Source organism: Mandrillus leucophaeus, unplaced genomic scaffold (genome assembly GCF_000951045.1).
Source record: "Mandrillus leucophaeus isolate KB7577 unplaced genomic scaffold, Mleu.le_1.0 Scaffold77, whole genome shotgun sequence".
NCBI lineage: Eukaryota > Metazoa > Chordata > Mammalia > Primates > Cercopithecidae > Mandrillus > Mandrillus leucophaeus.
Window position 1 is genome coordinate 2,782,824 of NW_012108363.1, and position 23,746 is coordinate 2,806,569.

At 40.7% G+C, this 23,746-nt stretch overlaps 1 protein-coding gene across 1 annotated transcript in view; it reads left to right on the forward strand.

The window, feature by feature from the left end:
- The window catches only part of ATP10B (ATPase, class V, type 10B), a 288,008-nt gene that overhangs the window by 134,343 nt on the left and 129,919 nt on the right, over positions 1–23,746 (forward strand). Inside the window, exons 4-6 of the mRNA XM_011966668.1 lie at positions 14,731–14,912; positions 15,574–15,868; positions 17,411–17,605. Coding sequence (XP_011822058.1) covers positions 15,594–15,868; positions 17,411–17,605 — 470 coding nt within the window. The 5' untranslated portion in view covers positions 14,731–14,912; positions 15,574–15,593. The remainder of the gene's footprint in view (positions 1–14,730; positions 14,913–15,573; positions 15,869–17,410; positions 17,606–23,746) is intronic.

The following is a 23,746-nucleotide window of genomic DNA, read 5'->3' on the forward strand; positions in this document are numbered from 1 at the left end:
CATCACATATGAAGATTCAGTATGAACAAATTTACTTCTGCAGATCTTCTAGTTGACCCAGACAGTTTCAGTTCCAGTATATATTCAGTTCTGGGACATGCAAATATCAAGTCATTTTTAGGAAAAGAGGGAACTAAAGGGTTAGGTAAGAATAAAAATGGTATATAGAAAATAGAGATTGTATAAACTACTATTAAAAGATAAAGAATATTGAAAGCAGGTGAACTGTGTCCTTAGACGTGTACCCTGGTTCTATTGGGAAAGCCTTTCCTGAGACATAGGAGAGCATCCTGTTACAAGTATCTTGGCCAGAAATTCTCCTGAGCAGAGTTAAGAACTTGTAATCTTGTGTAATGGGAAAGGAGTTTCAAAACACTTCCCTAATAATTCACCAATCTCAAAAATTCAGTTTCTCATAATTCCCTCAGATCAAAGGAGCCAAAAATCCAAAAGCCCTGACTCATAAAATCAAAATAATTTTTGTTTAATATTTCATAACAGATGTTAGCTACAAACAAAATTAATTTCAAGTTTCTTGTGTCAGGAGAGACAAGCATTAAAAAGTTCCGGGGAGGAGGTGCCAAGTGAAATTGCATCATAAACATTGTTAATTACATTAATAAGTGTCATTTATATTGACGTTATTTCTCATGCTGCCTTGGTTGTTTTGCTTAAAATGTTTTTTGCTATACTCCCAAAATTTGGTCCAAAAACAGGGAACTTCTATTATGATTTCTCAAGTTCTTTAAGTACAGTTACTTCTAACTGGAGACTTTGAGGAATTTAATTCCTACGGCTGAAAAGAACCATTACAATACAAGCCCAACTTACCTCATAGGATTATTTGGAGAATGAAATGAGATAACAGAAATAAAGTTCTTTGAAATATTTTAAAATAATTTTAAATTACAAATTATTGTTTTTATCAAATAAGTGAAGTATTTCTTAGTGCCAGTCATTGTACCTAGGAAGGAGGTGTAAAGTGATGACTGTCCTCACAAGGCAATAGGGTAGAGGAGGGGTAAGTGCTCCCAGGAGCACTGGGGGATAGAGTGGCAACTGACCTCACAAAGTACTGGGGTAGAAGGGTTACTGTTCCCAGGAGACACTGAGGTAGAGTAGTGACTGCTCCCAAGAGGCCCTCAGGAGAGGGGTGACTGCTCCCAGGAAGTATTAGAATAGAAGGGTGACTGCTCCCAGGAAACACTGGGGCAGAGGGGTGACTGTTCTCAGGAGGCATTAGAATAAAAGGGTGATTGCTCCCAGGAGGCACTGGGGCAGAGGGGTGACTATTCCCAGAAGGCATTGGGTAGAGGTGTGACTAATCCCAGGAGGCACTGGGATAGAAGAGTAACTGCTCCCAGGAGACATTATGGTAGAAGGGGGTGACTGCTTCCAGGAGGCACTGTAGAGGGTAGAGTAGTGACTGTTCTCAGGCAGCTCTGGGGTAGAAGGGTGATTGCCTTGTAGAATCCCTCAATCCAGACTTGTACAGAGGCTCACTACCCAGAACTAAGGGCTAAAATGGGATAAGGAAGAGTACCGTGGAGCACACGCATAGCCCCTCAATCATAAATTAGCTAGGCTTTCTGAGCATGGGAAGTGGGTTACAGCATGCCAGTAATGATGGTATGTCAGTGGGAGAGAAAGATGGACACAAAATAAAATAATTTCCTTATGACTAGAATGTGAAAGAGAGGATAACAAAAGACAGTGCTGGGAAGAAAGTCTGTGTCTAGTTTATGAGGGGAAGGAGTTGTAAATTATGTTAAAGTTTTGTTCCTTATGCTGTCTGAGGTAAATTGAAATCAGAGAGGGTTTTACGCAAGGAGATGGCATGAATCAATCTAGAGTTTGGTGGCATATTTCTGATTTCACTGTGGAAAAGAGAACAGAGGGGGGCAAAACTGGCAGCAGAGGGACAAATGATGAGTTCAAGTAAGCACAGTTAGAGATGAGAGTGGCCTGGACAGGTGTGTGGCAATGGGTCCAGGGGAGAGTGAAGCAAACTGACACACATGTAATGGGTTACAACCAACAGGACTTGATAATTGATTGGATATGAGAGGTGAGAGAGGAATCAAAGGCTTGGACAACCGAAAGGGTTGGGTTGCCATTCCGTGAGAAAGGTAATAGGGGGCAAGTGCAGATGTAGGGGTAAAGATACTGAGGCTGTTTGGAGGCAAACTGAGATTGACGTTCTCGGGAGACATCCAAGGGGCAATGTTCAATAGACAGTTGAATCCTTCTTGAAATTCCTCCCTACTTTGGGACTAGAAGTTTGAAACATGGAGACCTTTTGAGAATCTTGTTATTATTAATCTAATAAAAGAGGAAAAATAAACTTGAGAGGGTTCTGTTATTTTTTGGAAGTGTGAGAATGTCCAGCCCAAAGCACATATGAGAAAGGAACTCAGACAAAACAGAGGAATGAAAAGGTCTCCATTTCTGAAAAGAGAAAGAAGCAGCCACTTAGCAATTATGTGCTGCAAGATCACTTACCTTTTATGGAGAGTCCACGCTGCCGTTTGGGGAAGAAATAGTCTTCCCTTTGGAAAGGTCTCTTATCGTGGTCACGCAGCCCCCTGGACTTCACAGAAGTCAAGGTGAGAATTAAACTTGAGACGAAAGTGCTAGAGATGTATATGGGCCTTAAGGATTACTTAGTTCAGTTCTCTCATTTTACAGGGGAAGCAACTAGGGCCCAGGGAGAACAATGACTTGCCCATGGCTACACAGCTGGTTAGTGGGATAGAGAAGCCAGATATCTTGGCTTGGCTTACCTTGTCCTTTAACGCTTAGAAGAAATCGCTTCAATCCCCAACCCAGATCCTAAGGAACATCCAGTGCCACTTACCCCACAACTTCTAAAATTCCTCTGGGACTTATGTTTTTCCCAGCCATCGCCGATTCTGATTTCCAGAATTTTCTGTATTTCTCATTCTCCACTCTTTACTGTGGCTTTTCTTTAATCATTTCCCTTTGGCCTGAAGCCAAAGAAGGGGACAGCCCCTCCTTCATGACTTCTAGACCCCCAATCAAATGATACCTTTCATAGTTGACAACTCTATTTTGCGAAGTTTCACTAACAATTTTAAAGTAACATAGAAGGACATTATATCATATTATAATATTTTACATATTTCTAAGTGAATATTGACTTTAAAAAAAACTCTCTGCCCTTTTCTGCCAACATACACACCAAACCTTCTACCATCTTATCTCTATTTCTCATGCTTTTGCCAGCTAATTTACCATCCCTTTCCCTCTCCCTTTTCCTTTTCTCCTTAATTCTTGTCCCCTTGCCTTTTACCCCAAATGCTGATTAAAAGAATATTCCTTCCCTAGGAAAACTCTGAAGGCAGCCACTCTAGTATCAGTTTTTCTCACCCCATTTCACAAATCTGGTGCTACATTCTCTCTGCTAAGCCAGATGCCTAGTCCGTTAAGGAAGCTGCTCCAAAATTTCCCAGGTCCTGCTCCATGCCTGCCCCCACCTCGGTTCTTCCAGGGTGTTCTCATTGGTATGTAACTCACGGATCATGCGTACATTTGAGGTGAACTGAGTCAGTCGGTGTGTACTATTGTCTTTTAATTGCTTTCAGCTTCATGAACTTTGAACAGCTTTTATCACCTCTCAGCTCAGCACTGATTCATCCAGCTTCTGTGAGCGATTTATTTACTTTTAATTAGATCCAACTTAATTATTTTGTCAGTAAAACATACCAAAAGAATCTATAAAACAATTTTTAAGTGAAATCATCTTTCTGCCTAGAGGGATGTTAAAAATGAAATTATGCATCTCATTTTACCTGTCTCTCACAAAGGAAATATTGCCTGCTCTGTCTTTTTATTTCCCAAGATCTTTTGCCTTTCATTAGGAAGATACCCAGGAGATCAGGCTTAGAATAAAGGAAAGAAAATGGGAAAAGGCAGTTCGAGTTATCAAGGGAGAACACATAGGGGAGCATATAAGGCAGTGTCTCTCCAGATTTGCTATTTGGCAACCCCTACATTAAAATGACCTGGGAGCTGGTGAAGAGTGCAGATTTTCCACCCTCATCCCCAGAACTTCTGATTCAGGGACTCTGACACGGGGATCAGAAATGAAGCTTCTCTTTTGCCTATTCTTGTGCTTTCTGGACTCATGCCTGCCTCTGGCTATTCAACTCTCTGATTCACTAATTGGCTATTTCTGCTTCCCCAAGATGCTTGCCCTGTCCTTCTCCATCAACTGTGTTTCCTTACATCTCTAACAATTTCTGGTCCTTACTGTCTGCCATTCATTCAATTTCCCATTGGTAGCCTATTCAGTATCTTTCACTTTATACATCTCATCTCCCCAACCATTTTATTATGTCAGGGACTCTGCACCACTGATTTTCCTCTCTGCACTTTACCTTGTACCCTGCTTTCAGTTCTTGTATCCCTTTACAACACCAATGTGTCCAAATGCCTTTAGTACACCAGTGTGTGAAAGATCTCTTCTGTCATCAAATAATTCACAACTTCTGCCTGACAGTAGCTAAAATTCTGGTATTAATCAAGAAAATATATAATTGCAAATCCTGCCATAAAATTAATAATGCCTTTGAATAAAATTGCAATATATTAATCTCAACAGTATCTGCTACACTTAAAAATAGTGGCTTGGCCAGGCACAGTGGTTAAGAAGCAAATGGATTTGAAAAATATTTAAAGGGCAAAAATGGATAAAACTTAAAAATAGATTGACTGTAGTAAATGAAAAGAGAAGTCAAAGGTTACTCTTAAGTCATTAAGGTAAACAGAGATGCTATTCACGGAAATGGGTACTACTGGAACTAAAGTGAATTTTGGAGAGAATCCAAGAGTTTTAGAATTGTTAAAGTTGAAATACCTAGAAAACAAGTAGAAATGGCAAATAAGCAGTAGGATATTTTAGTGTAAAGTTCCTGAGAGAAATCTGAGCTCCAAATACACCAAACTGGAGACTAGCTTGCAAGATAATTTGTGACACTGTAAACTCTAATGAACTTGGCAGGTGATGAAGTATAATGTGGCAGACTAGAAATATTTTCTTGTCTGTTTAAAAAATATCCATGTTTGGAAATCTGTTGGAGTCAAGCTCTTATGAGTTGGGGAGCTAGGAGAAAACCGATCGGGGTTAAAAGCTTTAATTGACTCAAGAACTAGTGATGGGGCTGAGTGTGGCATACTGAAGATGCTTGAGTCATGGAACGGACTCCCCTCCCATCTTTCCTTTCCCACAAAAGGCCCATTCTATAGGATTACATTTGTCATGTATTTTAATTATCTTCTACAGAATTGCATCCTTTCATTAATTTTATTTTAGGTGGTTGCTATTTCTTTCTCACTCTCTCTTTCCCACTCGTCCCCACTCTCACCAACCAAAGACAACAATCCCCACCCCACCCCACCCTGCATACATTTCTTCTTAATGTTTCTTTCTCTCTAGAGGAAGTCAGCTTCTGGCATCCTAATTATAGGACATGTTTTGTAGCCTGTGAATAAGGCACAATCACAGCTCTTGTTCTTCCCATTGGGAAGGACAGAGCACTTTTTTGTGCTCATAAGAACTGATTCCATACAAGCAGCTATATGTAGATGCCTGTAGCTGAGTACAGTGCAAATGGGAATGCTAAAGTTCAGCCTTCCTCAAGGCTTCTAGTCTATCCAAACTCCACTGCAGAATAATGTCTCCGCGTAGACTATTCCTTTCCCACGAAGGCCTCACTGAACTTTCCTGGGCAAGTCCAAACTACAAAACTTACGGAGGGTCTTTCAAATGGCGATTTCTGTTTTCTGGCATATTTGTCTGCAACTAGATATCTTTTTTGAATCTAAAATGTCATCAATTTAATAATACTTTGTGAGTTTATGTAAATAAGCAAACACTAACATAGCAATTGTATGAAACAATCTAGTTTCAAAAATATTAAAATGTGGAAAAAGGACATCTTGTATTCTAATAAATATAGCTTTGACTGAAATGGATTAGTAAGAAACGACAAGTTCTACAGAGAAATCATTCTATTCCCCTTTTCTTTGTTTCTTCGTCTGTAAATGGGTTTCGGTAAAATCAGTAAAAGACTAAGTGATGGTCATTACTCAAGTAAATCCAATCAAAATAAGAAAAAGCAAAATGGGTAAGAAATTTATGATGAGATTGTTTTACTACAAATCCTTCTTTGATCTACTACAATGCTTGGGGGAATGGATGGGAATCTGGCTCACTGAATTTTTTTATTTAATTCAGGGTTGATGAAAAACCTGTTGTTTGTTGTTCTTGTTATTGTTTTGACTTTGTGTTGAGGGGAAGAAACTTGCAAACCATGTTAGCAGCCTTTCCTGTGTTAGTAGGTAAACCTCAAATAATGTAAATGACTGATCCTTTCTGGGCGAGTGGTAATGTTTCTGAAACTGGTTCCCAGAAGAGCAAATAGAGACATAGAGGTGTAGGCCAATGTTGTCATAAGGGATCAACAATTTTTATTTTAATAAAAGTAGTCCCTGTCAGTGCCTATTAAAAAAGAAAATCAATACTGTCAAACCACTTCATTTTGGTATTAAGGTTTAGCTCAAAGCCAAAGTTAATACTGAAGTTTTTGGCCAGGCATGGTGGCTCACACCTGTAATCCCAGCACTTTGGGAGACCGAGGTGGGTGGATCACCTGAGGTCAGGAGTTTAAGACCAGCCTGGCCAAAATATGAAACCCTGTCTCTACAAAAAAATACAAAAAATTAGCCGGGCATGATGGCAGGTGCCTGTAATCCCAGCTACTCAGAAGGCTGAGGCAGGGGAATCACTTGAACCTGGGAGGCAGAGGTTGCAGTGAGCCAAGATCTTGCCGTTGCACTCCAGCCTGGGTGACAGAGTGAGACTCTATCTCAAAAAAAAAAAAACAAAAACAAAAACAAAAAAATTGAAGCTTTTGAGAAGTGAGTTCACCTAAAGTAAAATAAATTGCATTTAATAAAAATGCTGAGTGTGGTAAAAATTGAGAAGACGATTCAAGAATGATTATAATTCGTGAAAAACTGATATAATTATTGATTTGAAGATCTTCTAACTCCAGACTATTTCTTCTTCGTTGGTTATTGTTTGCTAATTAGATGTCTAATAGGAAATCTTTTTTTTTCCTGAGATTTATACATTTTGCCCTCAGGGGAGAGTGGTTTAAAAACTCCTACGGTTAACTGAAGGCCAAAGTTTCTTAAATTCTAATTCATTCTAATATCAGAGTTTTATATTATTTATCAAGAATCTAAGTATAGATTAGACTTAATTTTATAGATTTTTTCTCCCATAGTCCTAACCCACTGATACACTTTTTAGAGAACTGGGCATGGAGGAAAAATAATTCTGAAGTAAAGACTTATTTCTGCTTTTTAGCCTACTTGGGTCTTCTCTCCATTCTTGAAGTCAACACTTTTGCTGTAGCCACAGAAGACTTGCAAATATGGCTTTGTCTTCCTAGGATGCTTACTTACAGAAACACAGCGCGCGCGCACACACACACTCACCCACGTATACACACAATAGTACTCCATTCAGCCACCTCTCACTCATTCCCTGATCTCAGTTCAAGCCCCACCTCTTGGGAGACAAAGTCCCATCCCTCTGTAATGTGGTCACTGCACCCTGCTCTCTTTCATGGTATTAAATAAAAAGTATAGGAGGCCATTGTTTTGGACAAAGCTAGGCCCCAACAGACCAGACTAAAAATTAAAGTGGAGTCGCTTTCACTAAACTGAAACTAAATTGTTATCCACCTTCAGAGAAATCAAGAGAGAGACATAATTTCCCAAATAGGTCAGTTTCAATTGGTATGAAAAGGAAGTTGCCCCTGCCTTTAATCCTCACAAAAAAAATAACCTGATGTTAACCAGTCGGTTATTTTTCTATTGTTCTGTTTCCTGTTCCTGCCTTACAAGGAAACTAATTTTGAAATGACGAATTCATTTTTGTTTTGTGTTTCTGCTTTCTTCAGCCCTTTCTATAAAGCCAATCTCCTCTGTTCAGCTCATTGGAATGCTGATTATATTTTATGAAATGAAGTGCTGCCCAATTTTAGAACCAAAAATAAAGTTAATTAAGATCTTTAAACCTGTTGTGATTTTGTCTTTTGACAGTGGCACTTTTCCTGGTTGGTGAATATATATTTATTTCTAAAAGTGTGTGTTTAAAATCTCTCAGCCACCTAATGTAAGCTCAGGCGGAAAGGGATGTATGGGTAGGTTTTACTCACCTGGTATATAATAAACAAGAATTCAATAAGTATTTGTTGATTCAATGAATGACTAGTTGATTTATCCCCTAACAATGAAAATGAAACTTGCTAGAGGTGGGGTTTATTTGGGCTTATTAAAATGAAACAGAAAGGAACTAGAGTCAATTGGAAATATGAGCCAGGTAAGGTGGAGAAAGTTTGGGAGAGAGAAACAGAATTCCTCAAAAAACTGAAGTTAGCCCAGCTTATTGGGCTAAAGGTCCCCCATATAGGATTGTCCTTCTATCATCTAGATGACATTGTGCCCAGAAGAGAATAAGGCTGGTGCTTGAGAGGATTATCACTTCAAGTCGTGATCTGAGTATAAATTAACAAAATTAGGTAATCCTCAAGTTATTTCTAGTGGGAAGTGCCATTTCAAAAATCTAGAATGAGACAAAGGTTTTACAACTTAGGGAGTTCTTCAGGCGTGCCCCACCCTAAACTTTCTGCAAGCAGCAATAAACCACACCTCAGATAATGGGGTTATACAATCCCTCTTTGTTTCCTGTTCCACTCTCAGGAAGAAATACTTTATTTGGAGAGGAGGGGGCAGTCGGTCAAAGAGCTGCCTCTGCCCCTAGTCTCCGTCCCTCCAGCCCACCATTACATGCTTCTGCCAGAATGACGCTTGGAATTCGCACTCACAATGTGTCATTTCCCTGGCACTCTTCAGACTCTCTCTTGCCCTCAGCATAACAGCCTCAGCAGCCATCTGACCCTGCGCTGTCTCTCCACCCTCAACTTCCGCCACTCTTTGTCTCGCGTTCCATGTACTCTACACCAGGAGTCCCCAGTCCCTGAGCCACGGGCCCATAGCAGTCCATGGCCTGTAAGGAACCAGTCTGCACAGCTGGAGGTAAGTGGCAGGCGAGCTCTGCCTGCTGTCAGATCAGTGGAGACATGAAATTCTCATAGGAACACAACCCTATCGTGAATTGTGCGTGCAAGGGATCTAGGTCACGCCCTCATGAGAATTTAATGAATACCTGATAATCTGAGGTGGAACAGTTTCATCCCAAAACTATCCTCCAACCACTGTCCACGGAAAAATCGTCTTCCATGAAACCAGTATCTGGTGCCAAAAAGGTTGAAGACCACTGCTCTGTGGAACACCTCATGAACTTCCTCCCGTTTCTGGAACTCATTCTTCTACCTGGAGCACTCTTCCCCAACCTCCCTACCTAGCTAACTCCTACGTTTCTTCAGGTAACTTTAAATAAATGTTCCTTTTCCCACGAGCCCTCCCCTGACTATACCACTGTGTGTGTGTGTGTGCGCGTGTGCGCACGTGTGCACATATGTACACATACACACACATATATACACACACACAAGCATATACATTTTTTCTGACCCATGGAGACATCTTACCCTTTACCTCTAAATACTCTGGGGTGAATTTCCTAAAAACAAGAGTGTTTTTATATATAACCACCATATAATTATCAAAATCAGGAAATTTGAGATTGTTAAAATGCTATCACCTAACTGTAGTTCACATTCAAATTTCGCCCATTGTCCAAGAATGCCCCTTATACCTATTTTATCTTCCTCTAGTATAGGATTCAACCCAGAATTATGCATTACATTTAGTTTCTGTTTTTATTTTAATCATAAACAGTTATTTTGCCCCTTTTTTGACCATTTACACTTGAAAAACGCAGGCCAGTTGTTTTATAGAATAGCCCCCCAATTTGAGGTTTCTTAATGTTTCTACCAGAGGGGAAACTTGTGTTCTCAATACATCATGTCAGGAGGCAAGAGATGTCATTGTATCCCATTATTTGTGATACTATAACCATAATAGGTCCAGCACCCAATATGTGCAGCAAATCAATATGCCAAGATGTCAAGTTGCAGGAGAAAGAGATTTAATTGGAGGGCTGTCAAATAAAGAGATGGGAGGAAATCTCAAGTCCATCTCTGAGGAGTTTGGGGCTAAAGTTTTTTTTTTTTGTTTTTTTTTTTTTGAGACGGAGTCTCGCTCTGTCACCCAGGCTGGAGTACAGTGGCCGGATCTCAGCTCACTGCAAGCTCTGTCTCCCAGGTTTATGCCATTCTCCTGCCTCAGCCTCCCGAGTAGCTGGGACTACAGTCGCCCGCCACCTCACCCGGCTAGTTTTTTTGTATTTTTAGTAGAGACGGGGTTTCACCGTGTTAGCCAGGATGGTCTCGATCTCCTGACCTCGTGATCCGCCCGTCTCGGCCTCCCAAAGTGCTGGGATTACAGGCTTGAGCCACCGCGCCCGGCCGGGGCTAAAGTTTATAAGAGTTTTAGAACAGGCAGAAGTGTGAAGATTGCTGATTGGTCAAAGAGTGCAGGGTGAAATCATAGGACAGAGAGATGAAGAAACTGTGTCCTCGTTCTCATGCTGATTCTGTTCCTATGTGGGGTCCTCAAATGCGTTGGCGTCAGTTGTTTCACTGGACTTCAGGATCTGAAAAACATCTTCAGCGATTCTTAAAAGCCTTACGATTCTAACCTCAGAAACTCAATCTTAAAACCCTTATGACTCTAATGTCAGAAATCCTATCTTTAGGAGCAATGGGGAAGCAAATGATCTAGATCTAGTGACTTTCAGTTACAAGGAAGTAGGTCAAAGTGCAACCTGATTAATGCTTAGTTATAACTCTATTTCTGTCCAGAATTCTTGTTAACCCTGTGAGGACAGCTTCAATACTTGCTCTGATCTCTGTTGTAAGGTGCTGTCTGCCACATTTCTCCACTAAAAAGTGATTCTTTTTATCATTATAATGAATAATATTGGGGGAGGATACTTTGAAACTATATAAATATTTAGTTCCTCATCAAACTTTCATTCACCAATTTGACATTCAAGTTATATCTGCTTTATTTTTAAGGAAGCTCATTTTACATGCTTAAAAAAAAATAAAGACTATTCTTATGATAAATGGACTTTTAATCCTACCCCACCGAAAATAACTACATTTCCCACATCAATCCAATCTCTTGATTTAAGAAGATCTTACTACCTAATAGTGACAGAAGTCTGATATGGATGGCATTAACCAAGGCAAGATTTCTCATTTGCATTTTCAACGCTATTCATGATCTTTTCATTTCCTTTTCCTTTGTAGTAAAAAAGAAATCCATGAAAGTGTGGCGGTGTGTGTGTGTGTGTGTGTGTTTGTTTTTTGATGGAGTCTCACTCTGTCGCCCAGGCTGGAGTGCAGTGGCACGATCTCGGCTCACTGCAAGCTCCGCCTCCCAGGTTCACGCCATTCTCCTGCCTCAGCCTCTCGAGTAGCTGGGACTACAGGCGCCCGCCACCACGCCCGGCTAATTTTTTGTATTTTTATTAGAGACGGGGTTTCACCGTGTTAGCCAGCATGGTCTCCCGACCTCGGTATGCGCCCAACTCGGCCTCCCAAAGTTCTGGGATTACAGGTGTGAGCCACTGTGCCTGGCTGGTGCATTTTTTTATAATAACAAAGAAAATATACAATATTATTTCCAGCTTGCTAAATGTCATAATATTGCTTTTGGTCACATTATGATAGGCATCCGTAATTACATTTACCTTTTCATGCTTGCTACAAGGGCTTACTTAGTCTCTGAAGAGCTTCCTGCAGCCTTGGGGTCTGTGGATTGAAAATCAGTTGGATTCATGAAAGCTATGAGGAGAATTATGATGAGGGTCAGATCATATGGGCATGAGGAAAGTAAAATATTACCATTTAAACTAGAAATAAAACTTTTTTTCCTAAGCGATCATATTTACCATGACAGGCTGGGTAATTCATTGTAAGATTAACAGTACTTGACATTCACTCATCCACTTATTCAAAAGAAAATTATCCTATGAGCCTACTACATGAGAAGGACTATTATATACGACTTCTAACTTTATAAAATGTATCTTTGAATAATATCCATCTGAGTCTTTAAGAAAAATTTGGCCAAAAAGAACCATGAGAGTTTGCTTGTTGGCTTTATTTAAAAGAGTTCAGAAACTGGAAACTCCTAGCTAAAGCACTATTTTTTTTTAATCATCATTATACTTGAAGTTCTGGGATATATGTGCAGAATGTGCAGGTTTGTTACGTAAGTATACCTGTGCCATGGTAGTTTTCTGCACCCATTAACCCGTTATCTATATTAGGTATTTTTCCTAATGCTATCCCTCCCCTAGCCCCCCACCCCACAACAGGCCCCAGTGTGTGATGTTCCCCTCCCTGTGTCCATGTGTTCTCATAGTGCAACTCCCACTTATGAGTGAGAACATGCGGTGTTTGGTTTTCTGTTCCTGTGTTGGCTTGCTGAGAATTATGGTTTCCAGCTTCATCCATGTCCCTTCAAAGGACTCATCCTTTTTTATGGCTGGATAATATTCCATGCTGTATATGTGCCACGTTTTCTTTATCCAGTCGATCATTAATGGGCATTTGGGTTGGTTCCAAGTCTTTGCTATTGTGAACAGTGCTGCAATAAACATACGTGTGCATGTGTCTTTGCAGTAGAATGATTTATAATCCTTTGGTTATATCCCCAGTAATGGGATTGCTGGGTCAAATGGTTCTTCTGGTTCTAGATCCCTGAGAAATCACCACACTGTCTTCCACAATGGCTGAACTAATTTACACTCCTACCAACAGTATAAAAGCATTCCTATTACTCCATATCCTCTCCAGTATCTGTTGTTTCCTGACTTTTTAATCATCACTATCTTAACTGGTGTGAGAAGGTATCTCATTGTGGTTTTGATTTGCATTTCTCTAACGACCAGTGATGATGAGCTTTTTTTAATATGTTTGTTGGCTGCATAAATGTCGTCTTTTGAGAAGTGTCTGTTCATATCCTTCACCCACTTTTTGATGGTGTTGTTGGTTTTTTTCTTGGAAATTTGTTTAAATTCTTTGTAAATTCTGGATATTAGCCCTTTGTCAGATGGATACATTGCAAAAATTTTCTCCCATTCTGTAGGTTTCCTGTTCACTCTGATGATAGTTTCTTTTGCTGTGCAGAAGCTCTTTAGTTTAATTAGATCCCATTTGTCAATTTTGGCTTTTGTTGCCATTGCTTTTGGTGTTTTAGTTATGAAGTCTTTGCCCATGCCTATGTCCTGAATGGCTTTGCCTAGGTGTTCTGGGGTTTTTACGCTTTTAGGTCTTACCTTTAAATCTTTAATCCATCTTGAGTTAATTTTTGTATAAGGTGTAAGGAAGGGGTCCAGTTTCAGTTTTCTGCATATGGCTAGCCAACTTTCCCAACACCATTTATTAAATAGGGAATCCTTTCCCCATTTCTTGTTTTTGTCAGGTTTGTCAAAGATCAGATGGTTATAGCTGTGTGGCATTATTTCTGAGGCCTCTGTTCTGTTCCACTGGTCTACATATCTGTTTTGGTACCAGTACCATGCTGTTGTGGTTACTGTAGCCTTGCAATATAGTTTGAAGTCAGATAGCATGATGCCTCCAGCTTTGTCCTTTTTGCTTAGGATTGTCTTGGCTATACGGGCCAAGACAATCCTAATTTTTTGGTTCCATATGAAATTTAAAGTAGTTTTTTTTCATTCTGTGAAGAAAGTCAATGGTTGCTTGATGGGTATAGCACTGAGTCTATAAATTACTTTGGGGAGTATGGCCATTTTCACGATATTGATTTTTCCTATCCATGAGCATGGAATGTTTTTCCATTTGTGTGTGTCCTCTCTTATTTCCTTGAGCAGTGGTTTGTAGTTCTCCTTGAAGCGGTCCTTCACATCCCTTGTAAGTTGTATTCCTAGGTATTTTATTTTCTTTGTAGCATTTGTGAAGGGGAGTTCATTCATGATTTGGCTCTCTGTTTGTCTATTATTGCTTATAGGAGTGCTTGTGATTTTTGCACACTGATTTTGTATCCTGAGACTTTGCTGAAGTTGCTTAGCAGCTTAAGGAGATGTGGGGCTGAGACGATGGGGTTCTCTAAATATACAACCATGTCATCTGCAAACAGTGACAATTTGACTTTATCTCTTCCTATTTGAATACCCTTTATTTCTTTCTCTTTCCTGATTGCCCTGGGCAGAACTTCCAACACTATGTTGAATAGGACTGGTAAGAGAGGGCATCCTTGTCTTATGCTGGTTTCCAAAGGGAATGCTTCCAGCTTTTTCCCATTCAGTATGATATTGACTGTGGGTTTGTCATAAATGGCTCTTATTATTTGAGATACTTTCCATCAATACCCAGTTTATTGAGAATTTTTAGCATGAAGGGGTGTTGAATTTTATCAGAGGCCTTTTCTGCATCTATTGAGGTAATCATGTGTTTTTTGTAATGGTTTCTGTTTATGCGATGAATTACATTTATTGATTTGTGTATGGTGAACCAGTCTTGCATACCAGGGATGAAGCTGACTTGATGGTGGTGGACAAGATTTTTGATGTGCTATAAAGCAGCATTTCTTTGCCACCTGGGCAGATCATCTGCTTGATCAAGTACTTAGTTTCAGAAACCACCAAATGGAGTGGAGAGAAAGGAAGGAATCCCCTATCCCCACCCCAGTCATCTAGATTAAGAAAAGCCAGTTGAGTGGACAGTAGCACAGCCCAGTCACCTTATGGACAAATTTCCTAGGAAAGAACCTGTCCCATCTATTCTACTTATCACTCTCCTTTGAGGTTCCAGCCACAGGTGAGTTTCTGCAAAATGTCATCGGTATTAGAAAATGTTAGCGCCAAAGAAAACCTAAAGAATAGGTACCGTTTCCTTTGTCTTAAGATGTGTCCCAATATATTTTTCTGTACTATCCAATTTGTTCCTCAGAAAACTCTTGTGGAAAAACTATAGTAAGAACAGTGTTCCTCATTTCACAGTGAGGAAGCTGGAGATCAGCTGAAGGTGAAGGGACAGTTCCCCACTAGGACTGAACCAGAGCTAGACTTCTGACCTGCAGGGTCTTAGCCCAGCAAGCCACACTTTAGCTATCCCTGACAGCCCCATCTAGGCCAACAGCATGTCCTACCCACTTCAATGCTTCTATGGCATGTATCCCAGTGTTAGGAGCATGTTATTTATGTGATTATTTGTTTAGCGTGTCACCCTAGAACATTGGGATTCTAACATCAGAAACTCAGTCTTAAAATCCTTATGATTCTAATGACAGAAATCCTATCTTTAGGAACAGCAGGGAAGCAAATGGTCAGGATCTAGTGACCTTTAGTTACAAAGAAGTAGGTGAAAGTGTGGGCTGAGGCTACTTTCAGTGTCTACCCTGCGTGGTTGGGGGAGAAGTGAACAGACCAACATGCTGCATGTTTCTCCTAAACATAGTTCCTCCTGTGTCTGTTTTCAGACCCTAGCCTGCTGCTGGAAATGGCCCTCTCAGTGGACTCATCGTGGCATCGGTGGCATTGGAGAGTCAGAGATGGCTTCCCCGATTGTCCATCAGAAACCACACCGCTGCTCTCTCCGGAGAAAGGGAGACAGAGCTACAACTTGACACAGCAGCGGGTCGTGTTCCCCAACAACAGTATATTCCATCAAGATTGGGAAGAGGTCTCCAGGAGATATCCCGGCAACAGAACCTGCACAACCAAATACACCCTCTTCACCTTCCTGCCCCGGAACCTCTTTGAGCAATTTCATAGGTACAGATCCACTAATCTGAACAATACTCTTTTTAGAGAAAGAGTCTCATTCTGTTCCCAAGGCTGGAGTGCAGTGGCGCAATCTCGGCTCACTGCAACCTCCACCTCCTGGGTTCAAGTGAATCTCCCACCTCAGCCTCCCAAATAGCTGGGACCACAGGTGAGCACCACCATGCCCGGCAAATTTTTGTACTTTTATGTAGATACGGGGTTTTGCCACGTTGCCCAAGCTGGTCTCTAACTCCTGGGCTCCCAGGATTTGCTTGCTTCAACCTCCCAAAGTGCTGGGATTACAGGAGTGAGCCACCACACCCGGCCAACAATACATATTTTAAACAAGTATTTACCACTTAGATAAACTCAGAGATACTACCCTCCGGGGACCACCTTACCTTTAATATCCAAATACATTTATCTTAAGAAGTTTTTGTGGTTCATTCTTTAATTCAACAAATATTTGTCAGGTTCTACTCTGTCTCAAGCCGTGAGCTGGAAGCTAGAGATACATAAAAAAATAGAGAGGCAGGGAGAAACTGTCCTTATTGAATATATTGTCTGTAAAAGAGACAGTCATTAGTTTTTTAATTATATAAATTGATGTAAAGTTGTAAGTAGAATAGGTACTTCTAAGGAGAGGTATATGGTGCTACTATAGTGAATAATAAGGAAATCTTGGCCTAATTAAGGAAGTCAGGGAATTGAAGTATAACATGAAAGAGAGACAGCATTACCTGAGTGAAAAGGGACAGACAGAAGTCAGCAGAAGACCTGCAGACAGACCTGCACATGCCAAGGCACTGTGGCAAGAGAGAGCAAGATGCACGTGGAAAACTTGAAGATATCAGCAACTCTTTTGAGATAATGTATGAGATCATTTTAAATTAAAAGTTATGTGCTTATATATCATCCTCAATATTGTAATTATTATTATAAGTGACCATTTACTGAGCAACTGCTATGCTCCAGAGCCCTCTACTGTGTATTACTATGCTCCAGAGCCCTCTACTGTGTATCACACAAAAATTATATATCGTGTAATATTTATAGGACCCCTTTAAAGTCGATAATACTATCCCCATTTTGTGCAAGAGGAAATAAGCTCAAAAAAATCACACAACTAGTAAATAACAGGAACAGAATTTAAAAGTAGATGGTTTTCCACTCCTGAGAATAATCATCTCCAGTCTCATTCACAAGAATGACAAAACGAACTTTGGGGACTTAGGGGGAAAAGGTGAGGAGGGGAGAGGAATAAAAGACAACAAATTAGGTGCAGTGTATACTGCTGGGGTGATGGGTGCACCAAAATCTCACAAATCACCACTAAAGAACTTATTCATGTAACCAAACACCACCCCAATAATCTATGGAAATAATAAGTAAATCTAGATGGGTTTGGCTTCAAAGCCATTACCATAATGTTGGAGGTGACACTGAAGGAGAATGTTTAGTTGATCAAGGCCAAACAGTAGGGAAGAAATGGGGGAGAAAGTACATTTTTCTTCTCCATAGTGTTTACTCACACTTCGCTTGCCCCTCCAGATGGGCTAACCTCTATTTCCTGTTCCTGGTGATTTTGAACTGGATGCCTTCCATGGAAGTCTTCCACAGAGAAATCACCATGTTACCACTGGCCATTGTCCTGTTCGTCATCATGATCAAAGATGGCATGGAGGACTTCAAGAGACACTGCTTTGATAAAGCAATAAACTGCTCCAACATTAGAATTTATGAAAGGTAAGAGAAACCATCCCTGTGTTCTTTCTTGCAAATGGGTTATGCAAACTCATCAGCATAGCCTCAGGATGAGTCTCTTTTCTTCCATTTTATTTTTCTAAATTATTTAACTCACTGATTCTCAAGTGGGGGTGATTTAGACCCCTAGTGAGCATTTAGTAATGTCTGAAGACACTTTTGGTTGTCATACTGGGAGTGGGGGGTACTACTGACATCTAGTGGGTAAAATCCGGGGGTGCTGCTAAATATCCTATGATACAAAGGACAGCCTGGGGAAGAATTATTGTCCTGTCAAAATGTCAATAGTGCTGAGGCCGAGAAAACTTGTTTAATTTGTATAAGCACTTATATTATTAATCACACAGATGCAGTATTATTAAAGGTGAGTTGAAAGCTTAAGAATTAAACTCTAGGATGGCTGGATTATCTTGGGAGACTAAGTTCAGGAGAAACTCTTTGGAGGATGTCAAGCAGTGTCTCCCAAACCAAGAAAATGTCTGCCATTTTAAAGCCTCAGTTGCTTGGGTTGAAATTCTTGCTTTGAGAAGCTGGTAGGTTTTAGGACCCAGAGTTGGTACACCTGTTCTTGGCTGCCCAGGGTGGAAAAGGAAGACACCTGTGGATGACGTCTACATTCCAACAGGTGGAGTCTCAAACAAGTAGAAGGAAGTGGCTTGGTGGATACACACCTGTTCTCTGCAGGCTCTTTCCTCCTCATGTTTCTCCCCTGGGGTTCGCAGCCTGGCTTTTCGTTTTTAGTATCCTTCTGAAAGAAGAGAGAAAAATTTTCAGAGAAGGGAAGCAAAAGATGAAAATTAAATTATGAAAATTAAAAAGACAACATTGAGCAGAGATGAAAAAGGAAGGGAGGAAAAGGTGGAAAAGAAAAGAGGACAAGAAACGAGTGGTGGTCTCTAACCTGCCCTTCGAAGGATGGTCTCACAAAGAGAACCCCAACAGACATCATCGTGGGAATCAAATCAAGACCAGCAAGTACACCGTGTTGTCCTTCGTCCCCAAGAACATTTTTGAGCAGCTACACCGGTTTGCCAATCTCTATTTTGTGGGCATTGCGATTCTGAACTTTTTCCCTGTGGTCAATGCTTTCCAGCCTGAGGTTAACCTGATACCAGTCTGTGTGATCCTGGCAGTCACTGCCATCAAGGACGCTTGGGAAGACCTCCGGAGGTACAAATCGGATAAAGTCATCAATAACCGAGAGTGCCTCATCTACAGCAGGTAAAGCAAAAAACTCCGGGGAAGTCTTGGGCCCAGCCTGATCTTTCTGTGGCTGCTACCACTGCAGTTACTGTTTGTAGAAGAGATGGAGTAGGGAAATATCATTATTTTATTTCAGGGAAGCTGTTCAGTTCTCTACAGTGAGGATTATAGTCTGCAATCCAAAACAAAAGGAGGATTGAGTCAGTGTTTTAAAATTAGGAGGTCTTCATTATGTAGCATTTTCTTCGCTGTTTCAAATGTGTCTAACATTTAAGAGTTTTGCATATATTCTCATCTCTTCTTAACCCAGTGTGTGGCCATGAGCACATTTAAAGCTGGTTGAGGACACCGGGAGGGAATTTTGTAATTCATAAAATTTGAACCGTTCCTGAGGTGGTTGTGAGAGTTGCAGGAGATAATTATTAGAAAATGCTTAACACTATATCTGATATACAACAAATGCTCAGTAAATGCAAGCTGAAATTGCATTATTTTTAGAATGTAAAACCCAATATTTCCTTCATCACTAACTGTTTTTGAGAGTTATCTTCGATGTTGTCTCAACCAAAGCAAAGACTGCACACCACCTGTCCTGAAGTTGAGAAACCTTGTTTTAACTTATGTAAGTGCTCATATTATTAAGCACACAGATGCAATATTAATTATTTAGGGTGAGTTGAAATCTGAAGAAATAAACTCTAGGATGACTGGATTATCTGATGTCATTAGACATTTATTTAATGTCATTTTATACATGTCATTGTTCTACAAAGGTTCCATTGAGCAAATGACTAAATTAGGTTGTCAGGATAGGACATGCTTTCACTCGGCAAGGAAAGAAGACAGAGTTAGAGTGTGTCTCAACTTTGTGACAACCCACGTAGTCCTAAAAGAAGCAAGGGAGTTGAGTCTGGGCTTACAAAGAGACTAGAGATACAAAGCACCTTCAGAGCTAGCAGTTGGCAGCCTAAGATGATCGAGTCTCTAGCAAGTAAGAGCTTGACTTGTTGCTGAACAAAGAAAATATCCATGTCTCACAAGCAGTACCCTAGGCAGTCTCATTCCCTCTTACTCTTCACCCCAGTTCAGCAGACATTCCGCATTGGCTCTGGTCCTTGTTAGAATGAAAGAGGCTTGCTTCAAGGTATGTACTCCAGCCATTTAGGCCCTGCTTACTTCTAAGGAGGGGTTCTCTTCTCCAGGGGACTGAAAGGTGGCCAGCTTGGAGCTGGCTGCTGAAAGGGTTTATGAGCCAAACTCCACATGGAAAATGGTAGCCAGGGGAAACCTCCAAGATGAGTATCTAATGCAATGACTTTAGATGGTATTTACCAATATCATCAAAGAAGCCCCGCAAGAAACTCCATGTTCATCCCTCAGCAGCAAATGAGCTTCTCGTCTCTTTGCTTGGAGGGACACAGTTGCACGTTTACAAAAATTTATCTGAAGGGTAATTTTTTCCCCAGCTAGATCTAATTGTCTTGAATGTTGTAAGCACACTAGACAGCCAGAGTTAAGATTTAGTCGTTCCTCACCTTTGAATATGAAAATTATAAAGAGAGGATGAAATCACTGCTGGGGTGTGATGCCTTTCTTTGAAGAGGCTGTTTTTGAGAAAGCATTGTCTGTCTGCTTTTCTTTCTTTCTTTCTTTCTTTCTTTCTTTCTTTCTTTCTTTCTTTCTTTCTTTCTCTCTTTCTCTCTTTCTCTCTTTCTTTCGACAGAGTCTTGGTCTGTCACTCAGGCTGGAGTGCAGTGGCGCCATCTCGGCTCACTGCAAGCTCCACCTCCCAGGTTCCACCATTCTCCTGCCTCAGCCTCCCGAGTAGCTGGGACTACAGGCGCCCACCACCATGCCTGGCTAATCTTTTGTATTTTTAGTAGAGACAGGGTTTCACTGTGTTAGCGAGGATGGTCTCGATCTCCTGACTTCGTGATCCGCCTGCCTTGGCCTCCCAAAATGCTGGGATTACAGCCGTGAGCCACTGCACCTGGCCGAGAAAGCATTGTTTTTCTTTCGGCACCAATTCACGGTCACTTTTTGTTTTCCACCTTACTCTTGTTTTCTTCCATGGAATATACACAGTGGGGAGCCAGGAAGCTGGGCCGTCAGGAAGGAATGCACGTGGGCTGCAGTGAGCCTGGTCCTGTTCTCCTCGCTCTGCCAGAATATCACAGAATCATGGCCTGGTTCTTGGGAATAACCTGTGTGGATTGGACTACAGACTCACCTCTGCTGGGAGCTGGCTAGACCTAGGCCAGGCTGCTGTTGTTCTGTTTCCAAAAGAGCTTCCAGGGAACATTGGGAAACCGAGATGATAACAATCTAGAAAAAAGAAACATTAGTCCACCAGCTCACTGGTAGGGAGGAGCATGAAGCTTTCATAGCAGTATTTCCCAAAGTGTTTTCAGTGGAATAACAGTGACAAAGAAATAGTCTCTGAAAAAATATGTGCATGGCCAAATTACATATGCTGGCCCTCCTCCAATCACCCATAGCCCATGAAGGACTAAGAAAAGACACAGCAAAGAAACCTGTTCGTCTTTGATTAATGCAGTGTTGCTGTAAATTTATTGGGCTTTGGAAATATTTTTTAATATCTAAGTTTGGGAATTTTTACTTTTTCAAGTATATAAAAATAATTGGCCACAGGGACCAGATAGGTAATTAAATTGACTGAATAGCTTCTAAAAAGCAATATTACTCTTGGACTGATAAATGGCCAATGACACTTGGCATCAGTGTTAGGAGGCCATAGGGAATGGTGGTGAATATGGCAAAGTGGAGAGGCCATGCATTTATCCCAGGAGGCAGAGCTGGTCACTTAGCTCCTGCTAATTGTTATTATGTAGAAGTATAGGCCTAGTGTTGCCAGATTGAGCTTTATTAGGGCAGCTAAAAATTAATATTTTTATTTGAAATAACCTGACTTTTAACTAGTTTTATATTACTTTGTAACTGATGTGATTTTTCAAACACTTCAGACCTATTTTTTTGAACCTAAAGTTCTATTTTGCTTATGAGCCCAAAAACTTGCAAACTTTGCTTCAAAATATTCTATAAATCTGGAGTCTCTGCAAAAGAATAATAAGGTTCTTTTCTTGTTGGTGCTTTTTTGAGATGGGCGGTAGGGGCAGGGGTCTTAGTACCTTGCCCAGGCTGGTCTAGAACTTGGCTCGAGCTGTCCTCTTGCTTTAAACTCCCAAGTATGTGGGATTGCAGGCACGCCATCACTTCTGGCTGTAGGTTCTTCTTTTGCAGTTCATCCTCAAGGGCCAGAGAGAAGGTATGACCTTGAGTTAAGAATGCAGGCCTGGGAGGCAGAGGCCTGTAGTCTAGGCCCAGATCTCAGACTAGTAATAGCTTAGGAAAGTCATTCAAACATATAGACCTCAGTTTCCACTTTTGCAAAATTTGAGAGTCAGACTAGATCTTGTCCTGTGAGATGCACTAAGAAGGAACAGAACCCATAGCCAAATAAATTTACCCATTAATAGAATAAAGGTTCTAGGATGACCCTCAGTAAGTAGCCTATCAGTTTTGTTTAACCCAGCTGTCAGTTGAGATGTTCTTTGCCACAGTAGGAGAAATTTCCATTTTAACAGGTTTAAACAACGAAGAGACTTCCTTGGCTTAAGTCACTACAAATGTCCTGAGGTGGGAGGGCGATCAGCATGGTTCAATCAGCATCCTAGATCCATCTCTCACCAGTCCTTTTCATTCAGCCCTCCTCAGCATCATCTTAACTCTCAGGCAGACTTCTCTCATGGCAATGAAATGGCTGCAGCAGCTCCAGCCCTCACATCTACATGTGATCGTGTACAAAAAGAGAAAGAAAGACACTTCCGGTAGCCATCTTGGAAGGTCAAGGAAGCTTACTACTACTCTCTAGACCCTCCTCACATCTCAGCGGCCTCACATGCTCATCCCTGAACCGGTCCCTAGAGGCAAGAGATGGGATTGTACTAACTAGGTTATAATACCTGAGCCACAGCCCCACCCACAGAGCCCAGCATGAAGTCAGCTTCCCTGAAAGCCTATGGGCCATTCGAGGAAGTTGTAAAAGCCAAAGTTTTTTTTAAAATGAGATAGTTTCCAATAGAATGAGGAACAGATGTTGGAGAAGCCACCTCAATGTCCTCAACACTATCACTTTAAAATATTTTTGAGCTTTGACTTTTTGTAAATTGCTTTCCACATATTAACAGGAATATACACATCTTTGGACATTCTATACTATATGTCCCTAAAGTTTTTCCACCTCTGAAGTGGATTGATTCTATGAAAGACCCCAGCAGAGGAAGCTAGGACATGCTATTAAATAGATAAGTGTTAGTTATTATCTTAACTGATGGATGCCAAAAGACATATCGTTTTGCCATATCAAGGACACATGGCAGATGTCAGGAAAAGAATACAAGATCTAACAGGACAATTTTCTTTTCTGGGAAGCAACATAAGAAATTACATCTCATGCCCTAGCCCTATCCATTTTATTTGTTTCACCTCAGATTTACACATTTGAGCAACTGATGCCTTTTTTTTTTTTTTTTTTTTCATTTTTGTGCAATTTAATACTAGAGCCCTTGGAATTTTGCTCATGACCTAAGCCCATGCATCATCCAGCCTAGACTTAGGCTGTGAGGAAATGTCTTTTTGCAAACAGCAGAAGCCTTGTTAACAGAATTACAATCCCATTAGAACATTTTCTTTTAATATAGCAACTGTGTTTGTGGTCTAAAGGTGACCCATTAATCAGATTTATGGAATGACTTCGAGGAGAGATTAGCTTCAGAATTGTATTAGTTTAGTTTCTCCCAGGGCTCAGTTTAATGAATTTAGAAACCATACTAGCAAGAGATTTGTATTTTTCCATCCAGCTTAGTAAATTTTTATTTGTATTCAGAAAACATGCAGTAC